We start from the raw sequence: 19,864 nt of genomic DNA on the forward strand, positions 1-19,864 counted from the left end.
AGTGCAAAACAAGCATCGTGCTGTTAGGCGAAACAATCTGAATGTTTCAACTTAGATGGGAAAAGTCTAATAGCCGAAAGCATCACTAACTTTACGTTCGGACCACGTGCCGGTCGAAAAATGAGCTGACGGACTCATGGACAATGATTTCGTTAAGCAAAAATGTTCATCGGATAGTGGTTACGGATTTGGAAAACTAAAATAAAATAAAGAATAAGGGTCCGGCCCTTCCAAATTTTTCCACTCGCTTCCATTTTACTCGTAACCTTGACCTTTGATTTCATATCATAATAACAATGATATATTAATTTATCACATGCCTTCGTTCTTGCTACTCACGAGAGTGGGAATGGCTAAGCTCCTTCTCGCGCCTCACTTCCCTTATGTCAATCGGCACACCACCTATTCGATTAAATGTCTACACTTATCTCCACATTTCTCTGTAGCTCCTCAGTTGAAAAAGCCTCGTTCTTTCCTCCAGCAAACACGCCATTTTTCATGCCGGGCTTTTGATGCAGATGGAAACGAGAGAGTGACCGATGAGTCCGCGAAACCGGAAGCGGGAAACGAGGGCATTGATGATAATGGAAGCATCAGTTCTAGGGGTGATGAGGAAAAGTACCCAAGTGGGGAGTTTTTGTTTGAGGGGTATGATATGTGGGAGAGTTTAGCTGTGAAGTTTAAAATGTTAATTGCATGGCCTTGGGAGCGTGTCAAGAAGGGCAGCGTTCTTACGATGAAAATACGCGGGGAGGTGGATTTTCGACTTTCGTTTTCCCTATAGCTGCTGATTGTTATTCGGTGACGTTAGTTTGAGTTGTTGAATTTGTTGCCCCAAAATATATATCACATTTGTTCATCCATTTTGCTGCTCTGGCTGTTCTTGTCTTCAACTAATTGTGAAGTTCACCCCTCTCATTTTTCCGTTTATTTTAATTTTTCTATGTTTATGTTGTTAATTGAATTATCAAACTGAAAGCCTTGACTATCCAACTTTTTTTTCCTCACATACTAGAGCAGTTGGATTGATTTGTGAGTGTCAGTGCACACGTGATTTAAGAGTTTGCTTAAATATTATGCGACCATATAGAAAAACACATACCTGTATTTATCTTAGATATCTGATAAGCTGAAGAGTAATTTATCCTCAAAAGAGACAAGAACGATAGTGTGTAATTTACTATAAATAGCAGAAGAGTGACTGATTGATATGGTAGAGGACGTATGAGATACATTTAGAAATCACAACGGGTTGTGTACTGAATCAACACTGCGAAGGACAGCATGCCATTAGATTTAGCTTGGAGGGAGGTGAAATGCTTTGCATTTGGTTTACTTTACTGAATCCTTCTAAATGGTGTCCATGTTGTTGGCACACTGTTAGGTTATAAAATTGAAAGTGTCTTCCCTGTTTTTAAGACAGGTATCTGATCAGCTGATGAGTCGTTTCTCCTCTGGATTATCTTTACCTCAACTATGTGAGAATTTCATCAAAGCAGCTTACGATCCTCGTATTTCGGGTATTTATCTCCATATTGAACCATTGAATTGTGGGTGGGGAAAAGTTGAAGAAATGCACAGACACCTATTGGACTTTAAGAAATCAGGTATTCCTATAATTTCTTTTAGGGCTCGCACTTGATCTGTTTATGCTTCATGGCTCTGATAGAGTAAACAAAGTAGATTTTCATATCTGACCTTGATAGAGTTTTGAGTTTGGCCAACCTAAGGATAGGATGCTGAAAACTCTAAAAACTAGCTGTATCCCTGAAGATTTGACACATAAATGTAAATCTAGTCTAATATGGTACCGTTTGTTGCTTTATGCTCATATCTCTGCAGTTCAGGTTTTAGTCTCCATGAAAAAATCCATATTCATTTCCTTTCCCTCGGGTTAAAACACTTGAAATAATGCTTTTCTTATAGAAGCCAGTGGTCCTATTCCAGAATTCTCCCTCGACCTTGATCAAGATTTCTGTTGTGGCCAATCAGGAATGTATATATAGTTTCTTCTCCGCAAATCTTCTGTAATTGGTTGCATTTGCTAAACATTCCCAGTTGACCTCTTTAATTTTGTCTAGTCAATTTTGTCTATTCCCTTTGTGCCTCGTGATGGAGAAGTTATTGCTTTCTGATATGCTGCCAGTTGTTATCCAATGTACTCTTCCAATATCTCACTTTCCTCTAGTGTTGACTGCATTGATCCAGCAATCGATCTCCATTTGAACCTTGGTGTCCTCCACCCCTCTACTCTTGGAAAATTGTTGAATTGAAACAACTTTCATGTGTGTAAGAAAGGATGGGCAGGAGAGGAATAAGGTGGGTATAGAGATGAGGAGAAATGGGTTGGCCTGGTGTTATAGTGAAACCAATAAGATGGATTGATGTCAGAGAGGTTGGGTAAGGGAGAAAAGATCAGCAGATAAGCAAAAGTAGGCAGGCAAAGGACAAGTGCCGCAGTTGGGGGGTGGGGGGAAGATAGGAGGGGAAGTAGAAGGTGGTTTTACAGACGGGAAGGTGATGCAAAGATGAGGTAAGAAATGAGAGATGGGCAAAATTATAATTTCAATATATCGTGTTATCCTACCTTTAGTCATATATACCAAACGTGTTACCAGTTAGCACTTAACATTTTTTTCCGCCAGAATCTTGTTATTTATTTTTTGATTATCAGTCAATCGTATCAACAACCACTCCAAGTGCAGCCTAAGAGAACACTTTTCTTCTACAAATATGAGTATATGTAGATATTACACAGTAGGTTTCTTAATTTTAAGACACTGGTAACATGGAAATTGCTTACCGAGTACTTTAACAGCTTCATTCACGCTTTGAGGATGATATTCAATATTCTCCATAATAGATTATCTCAACAGTTAATATTCCGAACTATATTCTTTCGCACTTCGCCACGATTTTTTATAGCTGTAGATTTAATCTGTTGAATGTCGATTGATAAATATTATGGCCTGTTTGCGACATCTAAGCTTGGTTGTCAATTTATCAGTAAAAATTAATGCACAGTTGCTACTTACAGTTCAACAAAAGCAAACATTGGATTAATTTTTTGATGAACTCTTATTTAATTGTGTAAATTTCATTTATTACCAAGTGCCTATGCCTGACAGAGTTGTGTTGACTTATATAATGATTAGTTTATCATCCAAAGTCAACAAAAGTTCCTTTGTTTTATTGAGGCAATGCGACCTCATAGAGTTATTCAACTGATAAATTAACATGATGTCCTGCTGAAGTATTTCTCATCCAACACTAATAGAAATTGCGTATGAAGCTATACATTCTTTCATAACTGGATAAAGTAGCTAATCTGGCATAGTTTATTGAATTGAGTCAGTTAACTGAGGCTCTTGTGATTATTAAATAAATTTCAAAGTTGAAGTTCTTTTAAATCTTCATATTTTAAAAATATTTACTGAATAAATTTGTTGGGAATATGTAGGCAAGTTCATTATTGGATATGTGCCAGTATGTGGAGAGAAGGAGTATTATATTGGCTGTGCTTGTGATGAGCTCTATGCACCCCCAAGTGCATATTTTCAGTTGTATGGGTTGACTGTCCAGGCATCATTCCTTGGAGGTGAGTCATTTTTGGTGGCTATGCCAAATATTTTTATTTTTTTTTGGGAATAGGACCTGAGAGCTTGTGCATCCATTAATTTGTTAGCCCAGATTGTAAAACTGGTGTAGATAGCACAGATTTTTCATTTCAAGTGGATTTGCAGTTTTAGATAAAGTTTGAATTGGAACCCAATTTTAGCAACAATAAAATGATGACGAGCAATCAGAATCCCAAACTCTTTACGATATTCACAACAGGAGAATAATTTGTGAAAATTCCAATATATNTTTGTCGGATATGTTTGTGCTATTTGAAATTATTTCAAAGGAAGTAGGTATACTTTTCCTTATATTTTTGTAGGTGTCCTGGAAAAAGTTGGGATTGAGCCGCAGGTTCAACGTATTGGTAAATATAAGAGTGCTGGGGATCAACTCACTCGAAAAAGCATATCGAATGAAAATCGTGAGATGTTGACAACTCTACTTGACAATATTTATGCAAATTGGGTAGATACAATTTCTATTGCAAAAGGTGACGTTGCATTTTATGTGTTGGTTGTTTCAAGTTTTTATAGAATAATTTAATATATTGTTTCACCATGCAGGTAAGAAAAAAGAAGATGTTGAAAATTTTATAAATGAAGGAGTGTATGTAGTTGAGAGACTAAAGGAAGAGGGATGGATAACGGGTACAAAGTATGACGATGAGGTAAAGTGAGTTGTATGCTTCTTATTGGATAGTGGATACCTTGCCAATAAGCCGCCTTTTTTCAATTTCTCAATACATGGACATTGAACTCAAATATCACCTGGCCAAGCAGCGGTTCTACATACCTGAATTTACTTAGTTTATGGGAAGACAAGAGGAATCTTTTAGGCTTATGCTATTCATTGGACAACATCTTCGAAGAAATTTAGACATTTAGTTACATTAACTAATCCTGAGTTGGATGAACCACTCACTCAACCTTTCGTTGAACTATTTTATCTCCTGAAATAATAATCTTAAATTTAAATAAAATGGATACGTAGTTAATAGATATATGCAAAAGACTATTGGATTGTGATATTAGTAGGGGGAACTGTTGCCCCGTAAGAGCCTTAGGCTATTTTTTGTTTTTGTCATTTGTTTATTTGGTCCTACTATTAGCGCACGATGACCCATAGTTTCTGCTTATCGCCTTGGTATTGGGGCAAGTTTCTCCCCTATAGCTCCATCTAAGATTGAGATTCCTGATTTCAGTATCTTTGATGTTCACCGAAATAACATAACTAAACCCTTGGAGTATTTTGTATAAGATGTCTAGCATCATCTCCTACCACCGTACAAGTCAACTTACCATTTTCACTTACGTTCCACTTCACATAACATTAAAGAAATCATTAAATTTATCACAAGAGTCACTCGGGAAGTTTTTGGACTTAAATTATGGGCAATCCAGGAATCTTTGAGGTTAATGAATCATATGTTCTTGAATTCGAGTTTGTGTTTTATTATATCGATGATTCAAATACTTTAAGTAAATTTCCACATTTCAGGTTATATCAATGTTGAAAGAGCGTTTGGGGATTCCTTCTAGCAAACCTCTTCCTACAGTTGACTACAGGTATTTGTTGAGAATCACTTCTTTCCCATTTGTTCCCTTGTAATCCAATCTTTGCACAAAACTATTATTTGCATGTGAGTGATTTGTAATCTTTCATGACTGACAGTCTGAATGCCTTTTGGCACTTTGCATCAGTTAAATGATTAAAGTATGTGCATTTACTTGTCACCTATGTTATTCTTAAAACCTTTTTAGACTAAATATAATTTTGATGTCGATTTAAATCGCTGAAATATACCTAGATGATAATATACAATATAATTTAGCTGTGTGAGTTTTGGAAACTGTCAGTAATGCTGGTTGAAATTTTCGAACATTTTGATTAGTCATTATTTTCATCTGTGACTATGACCTTTTTTTCCTTAAAAGAATGCACCGAAATATTTTAATAATAATTTTTTTGTACAATGTAACTCCTTTTATGTTTTAACTTTTAAAGATGACAATCTAAGCTTGTGCATGTCCAGGACTTACCGCCGTGTTAGGAGATGGACTCTCGGATTGACAGGCTATAGAGATCAAATAGCTATAATCAGAGCCTCGGGAAGCATTAGTCGTGCACAAGGTCCATTGAGCTCATCCAGCTCAGGGATTGTTGCTGAGAAGTTCATTGAGAAGATTCGCAGTGTAAGAGGTATGTGTATTGCTTGTGTGTGCGCTAAAACATATTTATTCTTCTTATCTACTAAAAGGCTTTTAATTTCATAAAAATATTCGATCAAACTACACATAATGTAGATCACATTGGAGTTTCTGGATGGAACATATATCAAATTAAAAATAATTATTTTATATTTGAACTAAAGTAGCAAGATATAGAATAAGTTTCGTTTTTTGGTTAAGTGTATATATTGTCCCCAATCACTAGGATGTCAGCTGGAAACTAAGGAAAAAGGTTAGTTGGGTCTGCCAGCCTGTCCAGTGTAATATTTAGATTGATCATCTGCTGTGTCTGGATTGCATCTATATCGTACTAGCCTCTAGCATTCAGATAAAGCATTGTGTTTTTACCGATAATAATCCTTCGACGTTTAAAAACATCACGGAGATCCAATAAATACCCTTCAATTATAAAATATCATGTCGCTATTGGGCTATGTTACATGTTAATGGGTATTGCTGATTTTTTCATAGATCACATAAATATCGACATATTTATTTCTATCACCGTGGAGAAACAAATTTAAAATTCCATCATATACTTCTCTATTCGTCTGATTTTTGATGTGGGAGTGTGGCAGAGTCGAAGAGATTTAAGGCTCTTGTCCTACGGATTGATAGTCCTGGAGGGGATGCTCTTGCTTCTGACTTGTAAGGCACTATACATTTTTCTTTTCTTTCTCCTTTCCTGTGGTAGTATTTATTTGTTTTAATCGATGTGTTACTATTAATTGTCAATCAGAAGCATAATAAGTTTAAATAGTTGGGCCATTATATTAGGGTTGACTCAGTTCAGATCATTTGAAGATTCAGTGTCCAATTGCGAAAATTTTAGAAAAACACAGTGTTCAACCACTGGGATGTTATGTCAACCAACTCACAATGTGTTAATACACATTGATGACCATGCAAAAGGACCATACGAAAGTAATCCCAGAAGAAGAATTCCATGCGTCTGAAAGAAATATTGAAGGTGAAACACTTCAGTTGTCTTGGGAATAATATTCAATTGGCTTGCTAGACTCACAATTATCACACAGATTAATCGGAGAATTTGGAATCCTACTAACAAAGTAGCTGAGTTATTTAAACAGAGGAAAGACCATAAATGAGACGTTCAGTAAATAAACCGCATGAGCTCCCAAGATTTTTGAATAAGAGGAGATTTGTGACATGCACTTCATATGAAAGAACAAGGAACTAATCCTGACAAATATACAGTCTCTGCTGTGGATCAAGCTGCCATCAACCCTCAAATTTTATTTCCGTTGCGTAACAGAAATAAATCCTGAGGATTGAGCATCGTTGCAATTTTGATACGATTATAAGAACACAGCATAGGCTTTTTGACTTGATCATTGCAATTTTTTTCTGTCTTAATTTTTTTCCAATTTAACGAGGTTAATGTTACCTGCCTTTTATGATATCCTGGTTTAACCTCCATACCTATGAGAATTCTTATATTTCGGTTCCTTGTACTGCTTCTGTCAGTGCCCCGATTATGGTTAAGAGGAAGTTTTACATAATTCCTCAACCAAGGAAAAATATATAAAGATTAATAAATTAATCGGTTTATAATGCTTAGGTTTTACCCTTGAGATGCAACACTTTTGGTGATTTATTTTTGCTTAGAAAAGATCCTGAAGTATAAGTTACGCCACAAGTATTTGAAAATTTTGACTTGTGATGATTATTAGAAGGATTGGATTTCGCCTGTATGGTGATCTACTGGTTTAGATTTGTATTAGAAAAGCTACATGAAAACTTGTGTTTTCTCAAAATCACTCTTGAGCTGACGTGGAGAAAAAAATTTGAGGAAAAGTTTAATTGTTAAATAATGCCATCTAGCTACCAGATGAACCAGAAATCCTGTTTTTCAAGTAAGAGTTCTTTTTTTTTTTAAACAGTAAGAGTTTTTTTTATGCGTATCTATAGGGGGCACTTCCCTGTTAAAGAATATTAAAGACAGAGCAGAGCAATCATCGGAAATGTATAATTCAAAAAATTGGATCTCTCAGATATTAGTCGAGAAACTTTGCGGCATGCTTTCGATTCCTTGATGCCAGCGTCAGCACATGTATGATCACTTACATCACAAAATCCTTTCAGATATCGACCAAGTTATGTCTTAGTTTATTTGGTTATGGTAAAGCGTGTGATTCAGATCTGTTGAATCTATAAGGAGAATGCCACTGCTCTTTCAATCAATCTGTGACCCTAACCTATCTTACCACAAATTGATATTGATTGGTACACTGATGAAAGATATCTAATACTTTGGGGTCAAAAGATCAGGATCCATAAAGAGAAAGGCACTTGCTCATTATCAATGTTGTTGTGTAATGTTGCTTAGGATGTGGAGGGAAATCAAACTTTTGGCTGCCTCAAAACCTGTAGTTGCTTCAATGGCTGATGTTGCTGCTAGTGGAGGATACTATATGGCAATGGGTGCAGGTGCTATAGTTGCAGAAAATCTTACACTGACCGGATCAATTGGAGTTGTAACAGGTGAGTTCTTGTTAAATGATATGTTTCTATCTCTTGGATGAAAAATATCTTACTGTACTGGAGCGTTAAAGTTTGACTACAACTAGTCGGTGAACTCATGTTTTAGTTGTGCTGTGATACCGCGTTTAAATTTATTAGAAATTAGAACAATTGAGTAATACACAAAACTTACATGCTTCAAACATAGGATCAATATGAGAAATTTGTCACCATATGAAATAAATTGAAACATGTTCCATTCATTGTCCCTTCCTCTGTTCCAAAGTTGAAGTGTCCTTTTTTTTTTTTTCTAATTGGATCATTGAGTAAAAAATTATTATCCATATATATCAAATTTGTTAGTCTGTTGGTCACCAGTCATAAATTTATGTTTGTAATCGTTTGCAGTTGTTTTGACTTCCATCAGAATAACTTTCCATTTCAATTTCTCTCTTGCCTGAATCACTATTTGCCTTTTTGGAACCAATTAGTTTTGCTTTTTTTTTTTCTTGTCTTCTTTAGTGTCAAAATTCAGTTAACTGCATAATCACTTGCTTTATCTATGTCAAATCATATACGTGTTCATCCCTGAATGAGCTGATAAATGGTTTTTTGGGAATATAATGGGTCAAAATTCATCAACTATTTAAGCCAAATGGATCCTTAAGACGTTTATACTTTGTTCCTAGGAAAGTTTAATTTGGAGAAACTTTATGAAAGAATCGGCTTTAATAAAGAGATCATATCAAGGGGAAGGTATGCAGAGCTTACTGCAGCTGAACAACGACCTTTCAGGTATGTAGAATATGGCGCTATCAAATATTTACTTGTTATTTCACTTTAATCAAGGAGACATGCACCTTATGAATTCCCTTTTGATTTTCCTCTAGAATGAATTGTATCTGTAGGTCTCATCTTGTGCTAATAGAAAAAATTTCAACACCATAATTAAAATTATTTCTGATGTAAGTTATTGAAAAACATCCACTATTTAGTTCATCAAGGTTCATCGCAGTCATTTTAATCTGATCTGTTAATAGTCATGAAGTTTTAATGATTTAGCTGTTTGTATCATAAGAAACTCTATTTGAGTTTTTGAAAATAAAACTCGTCGAATATGGGATATAAAAAGTTCAACCAGTACATAAATAATTCCTTTCCAAAATCTTTAATGTGCATATTTTACAATGCAAGATTCCTTACAAAATTTTGCAATGTAGCCGTTGTGGCATGATTGATTGATGTCTAGAAAGTTGCATTTCAAGGTTTCAACTAGTAAATCATTGTTAATTACTATATTTCTAGCAGATATGTTACATTCATCCATTGTATTAGTGCTAGTAGCATTGTCAACAAAGACATTTATGGTGCCTGCGCTATTTGTAAGATTGGTGAAAAGATTTTTGTTGCTGATCATGCGTCTTGAGCATTTACTATCCGGATATATAAGGAATCTTCTACAACTTCGCTCCTCTATACCTATTATGACTAGAATAGTTTAACGAATTGTTACCCGTTAAATCATAGGTTGGAGGTTAGGGCTTTGTTTGGGAATCCAGACTTCTTTAATTCTAATTGGTTTAGGCATTTCCCAATATGGTTCCTGAAAAATAATCATATTCATGTTGGTGTTGTGTTTACTTAGAGTACGCATACAGTTTCAAGTGGTTTGCAAATTGTATGGATCTTACATTCTTACTCTATCCAAGGTTGATGGTAAGGTGTCTAAATCGTTTTTGGCAGTTTCTCATGTACTTGGAAAGTATCTGCTCACTTATAGCTTTGGCGTGATGGGGTTTATTTTCATACTGCACAGGTGTATCAATGATGGTGAAACCACATCAATATTTTGGCCTTTACAAATGTAACCAAATCCATTGATTTAGGTTTTATTCACTTCTTTATAGGTCTCCACATTGATCCTCCAACTAATTTAAAGGTGCTTTCAATTCTTAGTTGTTTAATCCGAAACATGTTTTTTCATGGGCAGATATATATGCTTTAGTTATCTTATTACCGGAGGTTGATATATTTCTCCATGGCTGAATAAGCTTGGACAGCTTTTGCTTTCAAGAACTTGTAACTTTTTACCTTTTCCGGAACTCATGACCTTTTCTTCAGCTTCAGAATTTCAGCACTAAGTGATTTGCACATTCTTTTCGCTTTGCTTGGCTGGTTATCCAGCTTTCCTCAAGTTAGATACGTTCATCCTTCAAAGTGTCAGTCTCAGCTTTGAAATCCTCATGTTTCTTTAACTTTAATTTAAAATAATTGACCAGTTCCAATCCGGCAATCAAGTCCTTGGTGAACTTGGTTGAGGAGAAATCACAGACCTCTTTAAGTTTTGTTCAACATTTCTCGTCTGTTTTTGTCTCAGCATTGTCTTCCATGATAGTCATTCTCTATTTTGAATCTAATAGCATGGTTGGTATGATAGCGTTGGACATCATGGTATCGCATCATATGTTTACTTTAGTTGGCATGACATTTCCTTTTCCCGGAAAATCTCTTGATTGATAAAATGTGGTCTTGTTCGTGATTCGCAGGGCCGATGAAGCAGAACTCTTTGCCAAGTCCGCAGAGAACGCATATAAATCGTTTCGTGACAAGGCCGCCTCATCAAGATGCATGACTGTATAATTTCAGTACCCTGTATGACTCTAACTGTTAGAAGCCAGTGATTTTTCTCCCATATTCACCAAACTTCAACCAATGATATTATAGGCAGAGAAGATGGAAGAGGTAGCTCAAGGTAGAGTTTGGACTGGTAATGATGCAGCTACACGGGGCCTAGTTGACGCTATTGGTGGAGTTTCTCGAGCTGTTGCAATAGCAAAACAAAAGGCTAATTTACCATTGGATCAACAGGTTTCTTCGAGGAAATTTCTCGGTCTTGGCATGTGATACGTTTTCTCTGTATCCCACCATTTACGTTAAAGTATAAACATATGTCAAGTTTAGCAGCTAGCATCACTTGGGTTGGTAAAAGTTACTGAGAGATCATGAAATAAAACTAAGATCTGTTTACAAATTTTTTTGGGAAAAAATCCAATATAATATTAATTAGCCATCGAAATATGAATAGCCAATGAATTAAATAACATGGATAAATTCACGGACGCTAATACAGTACATAGAAATTGTTACATCAGTGAAGTGAGTGTAGTTGGTGACTCACGCCAATAGCTCTCCTTTCATACTTCCAATACTCTTTTGGGAATTTTGTATACATATTGGTGAATATTTTTCCTTCATCTCTTTTATTTATGCATTGACTAATACTCTGGCAATTTTTGTTGCTTGCTGTTCAACCTTTTTTGGTAACTTTGAGAAAACTTATTTTATTTTTTTCCCTGTCAAATTTGTGAAGTGAAGTGAGTGCTTTTTCAAGTCAAATTTCTCTTTCCGTAAAATATTAATTTCTCAAAAAAACTTTTTCAACGCTGATTTCCTTTCTCTTTCCAGCATATCATAAGTTTACACGTCAAACAAGAAATTCTGAACTCAATCCTATTTTTGTTCTCTTTTGTCTGCTTGTCACAACACAAAACACAATCTCAATTATCCGGATTTTTCTCTCTTTTCTCAAATTCTCACTATCTTTTTAATTAGATAAGAGTATGCAAATGATAACTGAAGAGTATCAGCTACAAACTTCATGCCTAAACCATTTGCTATATAACAATGTGCGGAACACTTTACAGCTGTGCAATGTTTGGCTCTCTTATTCCTTTTTATTTTTTTAAAAATTGCAATTAATTTCTTAAAATACATTTCTAGAAATCATGAAATTTCTATTACCAACTTCAGTATTTTCTTCATTAAGGGTGGGTTAAAAACATTTCATAGGCTTCTGCTGTAATGCACATCCTCACGTCGATTATTGTTTTCCCATCCTTTGTTGGCTTAGGTTATGTGATAATTTAGTTGGTTAACTTCCTAGTGTTTGGGAATTTTCCGTAGTATAATGTTGATGTGCACAAAACATGTGTTGATGAGTTTATGCTGGTTTAAGCTGTACTAAATGCAATTTTACTGCTGGAAATCACGTTTAAAGAGTTCAACCTTGATTTCCATTTTTTCTCACTTCTTGAAATTCTTTTTAGGTCTTATTTGCTAAACTGGTTTAAAACATAGGTCACCCTTGTTGAGTTGTCAACACCCTCTCTATCCCCGCTCAATATCATTAGTGGATTGGGTAACTCCCTCGTTGAAGAAGACAAAGGAATCAAAGAGTTGCTACAGGTCATGGCATCTTCTGATGGAATTCAAGCCCGCATGGATGGTATCATGTTTGAAAAATTCGGTGGACCGGCTTCTTCTATCAGCTTTGTCTTCACTCTCATTAAAGATTACTTGAGATCACTCTATTAATTTATGAAGATTTTCTTCACACATATCTACCAATCATACACTGGAGTATACATATCAATATATATATAGCAGTCAAGAAACCAGCAGGCACCAAGGCTTGTGAAACCTGAATCAATACTATTTCAGGTATTAAATTACTGGTTCTGACGGAGTGTTTCATATACGATGGAGTTGTATCAGGACAATGTATTATTTGTATGATCTACCCCATAATCATTGTATGAATTTTGCAGTATATTTATCAGCATGTTCAATTATGATGTATTTTTTGAGCAAGGCTTAAGTCTCTCATCTGTCATGCATAATAATATCTAGAGTTCCCAAACATGCATGAAGAGGTCTTTCCCATCTATGGAAGATCTGATTCGGCTAATCATCTAATGTTAGAGTCATTCTCGAAAGGTGGAATGAAGATTATTGAAAATATTTCCTATCACACAGCTCTTTTGATTTCACTCGTAGTACGTGGTTTCTTGTTGTGCTTCTGCCAAAGAGATTTCGGTCTTGTAAATGTTACCAACAATTCCGGATGGCTATTTATTAACTATAAAGAAAACCTAAAAAGGGGTTGAGTAGTTTCCAAGTAACTAGAGTGATATATGACTAAAAACTTGATTGAATCTAACGTAAACAAAGAGAGGTGCTTCACCAAAACTTGACTAATAAGCTACTAAACTCAAGTGTCTCCTGTCTTAATTTTTGTACCAATTGAAGTCTTATTTATGACCCAAGAAGTTGCGAAAGAACACTGGTTAAATCATTGGGAACAACCAGGACAACTTAAATATATTGAAAACCACATAATATGTTAAAAACACTTTTGATAGAGAGAATGAAAAATATATCGCACAACTTTATTTGGCTCCAAAAGACATTGTAAAACCACATAATATGTTAAAATCTTTTTGAGTTTCATAATTAATTAAGTACATGAAATATTGCAATTTGGAAAAATTACAATTGTTAGAAGTTGATTGGATATTATATAGAATGATTATAAGTAAAATAGTATAAATAAAAATAACTATATAAGTTATAAAATTTTGCAACTTATAAATAACATAAACTTTTAGGGTGTGCATATGTTTATTAAGCTAAAATCTACAATAAATACATTTTCAATATAATTGTATTGTTATAATGCTCATTAATAATATAATAAAAACTTAAAATCAAATTATATATTTCTATGACAAAAAAATAATACAAAATTAACAAAAAATATTACATAATTTATATTAGTGTAATTGGTTTATTTTTATCATAAACTTGAATCAAACCATTTTTTCTGTTTGAATAATTTTAAAAACGATCCAAACCATACAATTTGATTTGGTCCGATTTGGTCCGGTTTCTGAACACCCCTAGAATTACGTGGTTTTGTTTATTTTCCCTTATAACATTTTCGATTTTCTGGGCTGAAGTTTAAATTCCCATTGAGTTTTTAGAAGTTCACCATGTAATCGAAGTACAATGAAGCCAAAAACATACGATGAGACAGGGCAATGGAAAGATTGAAATGCCAACAACTTTTAGGTGTGAAATCACTTGTCTTACCAATTAATTAAATCCTTTTATAGAGACATACATTCTTTTTATGTTATAACCCTATGATAAATGTTCCAAAACATTTACACAAAACCGAAAGAAAAATGAATCACAGAAAATGGTTAATTTTATACTCTCCCAATATGAAGCTCTACTTATGGGCAATCTTGTTGTTTGTGAACTTTCTGCAAGCAGGTACATTCACCCTTTCAAATATTTAAACAATTTTCAACTTGTAAATTGCTCTTTTATACACAATAAGTACTGATTATGAATCCTATACGTTTCTTGGTGCTTAGAGTCATTTGATCCATTGGATCCATTTGGAAACATAACAATCAAATGGGATGTGATATCATGGACAGCAGATGGATATGTGGTAAGAATCTTTATGTAATCTATGACTCCATGTACTAAAATAGATTTTTAAGTTGAAGATGGCTTAACTACTACGGGGTGGCGACTTCACACTTCAATTTTTCAAAAAACAATTATTGTCAACCTCCAATATGATGAATCACATAAAAAATTCTGACTACATTCCTGTTTATGAACCTCCTAAAAATGAGAAATGCTTGATTGAATTTGGACCTTCTAAAAATAAGAAAATGCTACAAGTTTTTAAAATTCATGTAATTCATAATCGCATCAAATTCTTTTAATATAATTTTTCTTCATATTTAATGTCCACGATCTTGAGTACTCGAATAGATGAATGAACACAGTCAATCGGCCCAAACCAATGAAAACTTTCGAAACTTAATACATTATTTTTTCCTAAAACTCGCAACTTTCGCCTTCAAAATACATCAAGTCGTCCACCTTGTAAGTGATATCATAAATCTCGAAGTTTGCTTTGCTTTGCTTTGCTTTGCTTTGCTTTATTATTATTTTTATATTGGGAGTGGGGTCTGTCCCTTTTTTGGGACACATCTTTTAAATAAACTAGTAATCAAGTAATACCACAAAATCTTGGTTTATAGGCAGTTGTGACAATGAACAACTTTCAAATGTATCGACACATAATGAGCCCTGGATGGACCTTAGCGTGGAGTTGGGCTAAGAAAGAAGTCATTTGGTCTATGGTGGGTGCACAAGCAACCGAGCAAGGAGATTGCTCCAAGTTCAAAGGAAATATGCCTCATTGCTGTAAAAGAACACCCACAATAGTAGATTTACTGCCTGGTGTGCCTTACAACCAACAAATTGCTAATTGTTGCAAAGGTGGTGTTGTTTCATCATGGGGCCAAGACCCGTCCCTCTCGGTTTCTTCGTTCCAAGTCAGCGTCGGCCTGTCCGGAACATCCAATAAGACCGTAAAACTCCCGAAAAATTTCACTTTGCTCGGCCCCGGACCGGGCTACACTTGCGGACCTGCAAAGATTGTGCCTTCAACTGTACTCCTTACACCTGATGGAAGACGAAAAACTCAAGTATTGAGTAAGAAGATGTTGAAAAAAATTTATTTCTTCTTATTTTTTCCTGGGAACGAGTTTAAGATGTCGGTGGTTTTATGCAAGACAGTGACATGGAACGTGACCTGCACTTACTCTCAACTATTGGTGTCCAAGAATCCAAGCTGTTGTGTCTCCTTCTCATCTTTTTACAATGAGACCATTGTTCCTTGCCCAACTTGTTCTTGTGGTTGCCACAACAAAAAAAATTGCATCATGTAAGCAATTCTTTCAAAGTTGTGTGTGACTTTTTCTGCCATATTATGAATATTTAATCTAGTAATGGTTCATTAGCTTAATCTAGAATCAAGTAGGCTTGAATCACCATATATCCCGAATATAAATGGTAATTGTCTTTACCATCTTCTTGTTATCTGATCAAACTAATGCATGCAGGAGCAATTCATACAAGCTAAAAATGGCGGGGATCAACACTCCGAGGAAGGATAACACGCCATTGCTACAATGTACGCATCACATGTGCCCCATACGCGTGCACTGGCACGTAAAAACCAACTACAGAGATTATTGGCGCGTTAAGATGGCCATCACAAATTTTAACTACAAGATGAACTACACGCAGTGGACGCTTGTTGCGCAACATCCTAATCTGAACAACGTCACCCAAGTGTTTAGCTTCGATTACAAGCCCCTTGTTCCCTACCAGTCTATAAGTAAGCTCAGATTCCCATTTTCTTGCATTAACTTATCTGAGTTCCCTTTAAGTTGATTTAACCGAAATCTTGCATACCCGAATAGGCATGCTCCATCGTGTTACTGACAGATTTTAGTGGTGCTGTATCGATCGCAGATGATACAGGCATGTTCTATGGGATGAAGTTTTATAATGATCTGCTGATGGAGGCTGGGCCGTTGGGAAATGTTCAAACTGAAGTACTTTTAAAGAAGGATAAAGATACATTTACATTTAAGCAAGGTTGGGGGTTCCCAAGGAAGATTTATTTCAATGGCGATGAATGCCAGCTTCCCCCACCTGATGCATACCCCACTTTACCCAACTCGGCACATAATAATCTTGCAACTTTTTTAAAGATTGCAGCAGGTCCCATGATTTGGGTCTTTTTGGTTATTTGATCAAAAGATCAGTTTCTTAGTGATTAATTAATGAAATGGTGGATTGTCTGCTATCTTTTGTAGTGTGCTTTCTAATGTGGCGATTAGATTTTTGCAAGTGTACTATTCGTAGTGAAGATCTGAAACACAACCATGTACTTTTCTCTTTGAAGATTTTGATGAACGATGAATTTTCTGCTGTGTTTCTGGATGAGGGTACAATGTTTTTTATTTTATTTTGTTGTAACACCTGATGTGTTTTTTTTCCCACCAAAAAATTCATTAACAACTTGTGCAACTCTGTCAGACAAGTACATGATCTTTAATCTTTACGAAAAATGGAATTTCCATTTGAAAATTATATCGTCATCTTTCCAATTACTTAAATTTTTGGGGCTACCATTTTTCAAGAAAAAATACACACAACGACTACATTGTGACGTGTAATTTATGTTGAACAGACTTCAAACAAAGTAACACCATTCGATCTATATTTACATCTACATTAATAGAGTCCACTAATCCATGGAATCGAGTAAATAATACAAAATAAAATTTCCCTGGCCCGTGTGATGTAGGCCGACTTAACAACGAGTCGTGAATATAAAAACTGGATTCAAATTTTTGTTAACTTATTTACTAAGTACATCCACGAGCAACTATAGCATGACAAGAAATTCAATAATATAACCACTCACAGATATTAGTTAGCACCAATAAGGACAAGAACTTTAATACAGAAACAGCGCTCCATGAAGCAAGGAAATGCTCACAAACAACTTCCATTTGGGACAACAAAGTTAGACAACATAACGATTCAGCGTCAGATGAAATTTAAGATAAACATGCTGGCAATGACAATAATTCAAACGATACGAAGAGGCAAACACTAAATCACAAACTCAAGTTCGACTGTGCTGAGACAAAGGCATTATTTGGAGCCGCCGCCAAAAAGGTATCCAAGGGAAGATCCACCGCCTGGGGCAGCCTGGACTTTAGTAGAAGGCCGGTCCTGTTGCCAGAAAAGTTCACGTATAAAAATAACTTCATGAAAGTTTAAAGTCAGATATTATGCGTGATGGAGGATGTTATATCATGTTATAGTCATTATTTCACGACCACAAATCTTATAGATGGGGATCGATCAACTCGTGCACAAGTGAAAGGACCCACGGTGATCCCATAGCAAATCGATTTCACAAGTCCTGATCAACATGAAATGTCCACAGATGTACAGTGACCTTTAAATTGGAAGGTGATCCAATCAAGTCAAATCATAATAAACAACTTGAAGGCAAAAGAACACGATGGTACTTCTGTATGCACTAGACCGTGATTGGAAAATGATGGATCAGTTCCCCACCTGATGCATTCTAGATCTATAGTATTAATAGCATATAATGGATTCAATGATGATGATTAGGATATTCATATGGGTTTGGACCAAAATCCTGTCAATTTTCATGGTATGACTGTGAAAGCATTGAAAAAGAGTCTAGAAATTGCAGCAAACGAAAAAAAAAAGATTCAAGATTCAAAAGTGTAAATTATCAATGGGAAAAAAATACAGATCCGATTCAAGCATGATTTTCGTTGGTTCTTTATTTGTGTACTATTGCATCTAAAAAAGGTTTATAGCATGCTTTTACTGGTTAACTTTTATAGTCACAGAATCACATGGCTAAATCTTGTGCAACTCTGGGCAGTAACACAATAAGTAAGCGTTTGTCAAGTCAATTTTCCACTAAACATGCGTGTGCAGCAAAGTAAAAAACCATTGCAGAACAATAGCAATCGGATAATAAGCATACAGTGAGGAAGTTGCCAGTGTTTTGGCCATCGGCTCGGAGATAGTTGTTCGTTTGTCTTCCCTGGATGCCAGCTGGAATTTGCTTATCAGAAACAGAAGGAGCCTTCTCTGGTATCGCCTGACAAGCCACTGGAGCCTGATTCTGAGGAGGAGCTTCCACGGTGCTTGTGGTAGAATTTGGGGCAGGGGCTCCACCATCTCCAAAAAGGTACCCCAAAGAACTCTGACCCCCACCACTGCTAACTCCTCGACCCATTCTAGGTTTGGTTCAACTTATCCCAAATAAAACCTGCGAAAATTACAAGATAAAATACACATAAAAAAGATATTAAACCCATAAGTTTGTCCATATGCTTATAGTGGAGGATGTTCAATTCCCGGGAAACAGCGAATTCAGTCAATTATTTACACACATCATTAGAATATGTTCAGAAAATAAATCAAATTAAAAAAATAATGGATAAAAGATTCTCCTAAAGGCTGTCAAGCAATTCACTCCTAGGTGCGCAACTGCAATTTGTTAGAAAATCCTCCTTATTTTTATAAAAAACTCTCCAATTTTAGATTAGCATTGTGGTTTTACACTCCCCTAGAAAATAGCGGAAATGGTCTCCACTCGGGATTCTGGATCCACCCTTGACTATGAATTTATCTTCGATGAAAACACCAAGTAGCGTTGAAGAAATTTTCAGAAATTCGACGACTTGGGTTGTAACAACTTATATTTCATTAATCATACATCATTTATCTTTTCAGTCAATACTAATTTTCCTAGCATTTAGAAAGCAGACCCAAAAAATTCAAAATTATAAAAAAACCAAGATCCTCACAACCAAATCAACTGTCTAAATCTACAAAAAAGGAGCTCAGATCTACATGACCGGAACCGAAATACAAAAAAGAAACTCGAGAAACGACGCTACTGATCTTTACCTTTTTCATCACAAAAATCAGAAAGATCTAAAACGATAGATTTGAAAAACATTGAAAGCCAATGTAATCTCAGTTGAAACCGATTCAAAGCAATTCACGTCGAAATTTTTGAAAAAAGTAGAGAGAGAGAGAGAGAGTGCTGACCTTTGTTGTGATCGAGTGAGTGAGGGATGAGCACACTCGTGAACACTCACACTTTATATTAATCTTAGTGATTCCTTCCTTTCCTTACACCAAAGACCATTGATTTATATTTTTTTTTTAACTTCAAAAAAGACAAAAATATATTAATTTAATTTTAAAAATGATTTATATTATATTAATTACTATACATAAAC

The 19,864-nt window shown here is 35.3% G+C and overlaps 3 protein-coding genes across 5 annotated transcripts; 2 read left to right on the forward strand and 1 right to left on the reverse strand.

Moving 5' to 3' along the window:
• Window positions 1–205: 205 nt before the first annotated feature.
• On the forward strand, window positions 206–12,946 carry LOC140956511 (serine protease SPPA, chloroplastic). Of its 3 annotated transcripts, none has more exons than XM_073413277.1 (13): window positions 208–754; window positions 1,424–1,607; window positions 3,461–3,598; window positions 3,941–4,111; window positions 4,185–4,288; window positions 5,119–5,186; window positions 5,654–5,820; window positions 6,428–6,497; window positions 8,200–8,354; window positions 9,023–9,128; window positions 10,880–10,967; window positions 11,058–11,201; window positions 12,471–12,945. In XM_073413277.1, exons 1-13 carry the CDS (start codon window positions 317–319, stop codon window positions 12,705–12,707), a joined length of 2,070 nt encoding a protein of 689 aa, XP_073269378.1. In that variant the 5' UTR covers window positions 208–316; the 3' UTR covers window positions 12,708–12,945. The 3 variants fall into 3 exon arrangements, with proteins under 3 accessions (XP_073269380.1, XP_073269378.1, XP_073269379.1); XM_073413278.1 differs by having other exon boundaries at window positions 613–754; window positions 1,420–1,607; XM_073413279.1 differs by lacking the exon at window positions 1,424–1,607 and having other exon boundaries at window positions 206–754; window positions 12,471–12,946.
• A 1,371-nt stretch (window positions 12,947–14,317) lies between these two features.
• LOC140956514 (COBRA-like protein 4) lies at window positions 14,318–17,662 on the forward strand. The gene is made up of 6 exons (XM_073413283.1): window positions 14,318–14,450; window positions 14,555–14,634; window positions 15,239–15,695; window positions 15,780–15,927; window positions 16,106–16,383; window positions 16,521–17,662. Exons 1-6 carry the CDS (start codon window positions 14,318–14,320, stop codon window positions 16,802–16,804), a joined length of 1,380 nt encoding a protein of 459 aa, XP_073269384.1. The 3' UTR covers window positions 16,805–17,662.
• LOC140956515 (protein SPIRAL1-like 3) lies at window positions 17,537–19,749 on the reverse strand. Its single transcript, XM_073413284.1, has 3 exons — window positions 19,671–19,749; window positions 18,595–18,882; window positions 17,537–17,795 (listed from the first exon to the last, which is right to left on the reverse strand). The coding sequence occupies exons 2-3, from the start codon at window positions 18,847–18,849 to the stop codon at window positions 17,715–17,717; spliced, it is 336 nt and encodes a 111-aa protein (XP_073269385.1). The 5' UTR covers window positions 18,850–18,882; window positions 19,671–19,749; the 3' UTR covers window positions 17,537–17,714.
• Between the last annotated feature and the right edge of the window lie 115 nt (window positions 19,750–19,864).

Source organism: Primulina huaijiensis, chromosome 14 (assembly GCF_012295235.1).
Source record: "Primulina huaijiensis isolate GDHJ02 chromosome 14, ASM1229523v2, whole genome shotgun sequence".
In the NCBI taxonomy this organism is placed as follows: Eukaryota; Viridiplantae; Streptophyta; class Magnoliopsida; order Lamiales; family Gesneriaceae; genus Primulina; species Primulina huaijiensis.

Excerpts from the sequence above, each read along its gene's own strand:
- LOC140956515 (XM_073413284.1), bottom strand. The coding sequence starts at position 18,849 with ATGGGTCGAGGAGTTAGCAGTGGTGGGGGTCAGAGTTCTTTGGGGTAC. Across the intron at positions 17,796-18,594 it reads ACACTGGCAACTTCCTCACT|GACCGGCCTTCTACTAAAGT; the intron begins GTATGCTTATTA and ends TTCTGGCAACAG.
- LOC140956514 (XM_073413283.1), top strand. The coding sequence starts at position 14,318 with ATGATAAATGTTCCAAAACATTTACACAAAACCGAAAGAAAAATGAAT. Across the intron at positions 14,635-15,238 it reads GGACAGCAGATGGATATGTG|GCAGTTGTGACAATGAACAA; the intron begins GTAAGAATCTTT and ends CTTGGTTTATAG. Across the intron at positions 15,696-15,779 it reads ACGAAAAACTCAAGTATTGA|TGACATGGAACGTGACCTGC; the intron begins GTAAGAAGATGT and ends TATGCAAGACAG.
- LOC140956511 (XM_073413277.1), top strand. The coding sequence starts at position 317 with ATGCCTTCGTTCTTGCTACTCACGAGAGTGGGAATGGCTAAGCTCCTT. Across the intron at positions 1,608-3,460 it reads ATTGGACTTTAAGAAATCAG|GCAAGTTCATTATTGGATAT; the intron begins GTATTCCTATAA and ends GGGAATATGTAG. Across the intron at positions 3,599-3,940 it reads CCAGGCATCATTCCTTGGAG|GTGTCCTGGAAAAAGTTGGG; the intron begins GTGAGTCATTTT and ends ATATTTTTGTAG.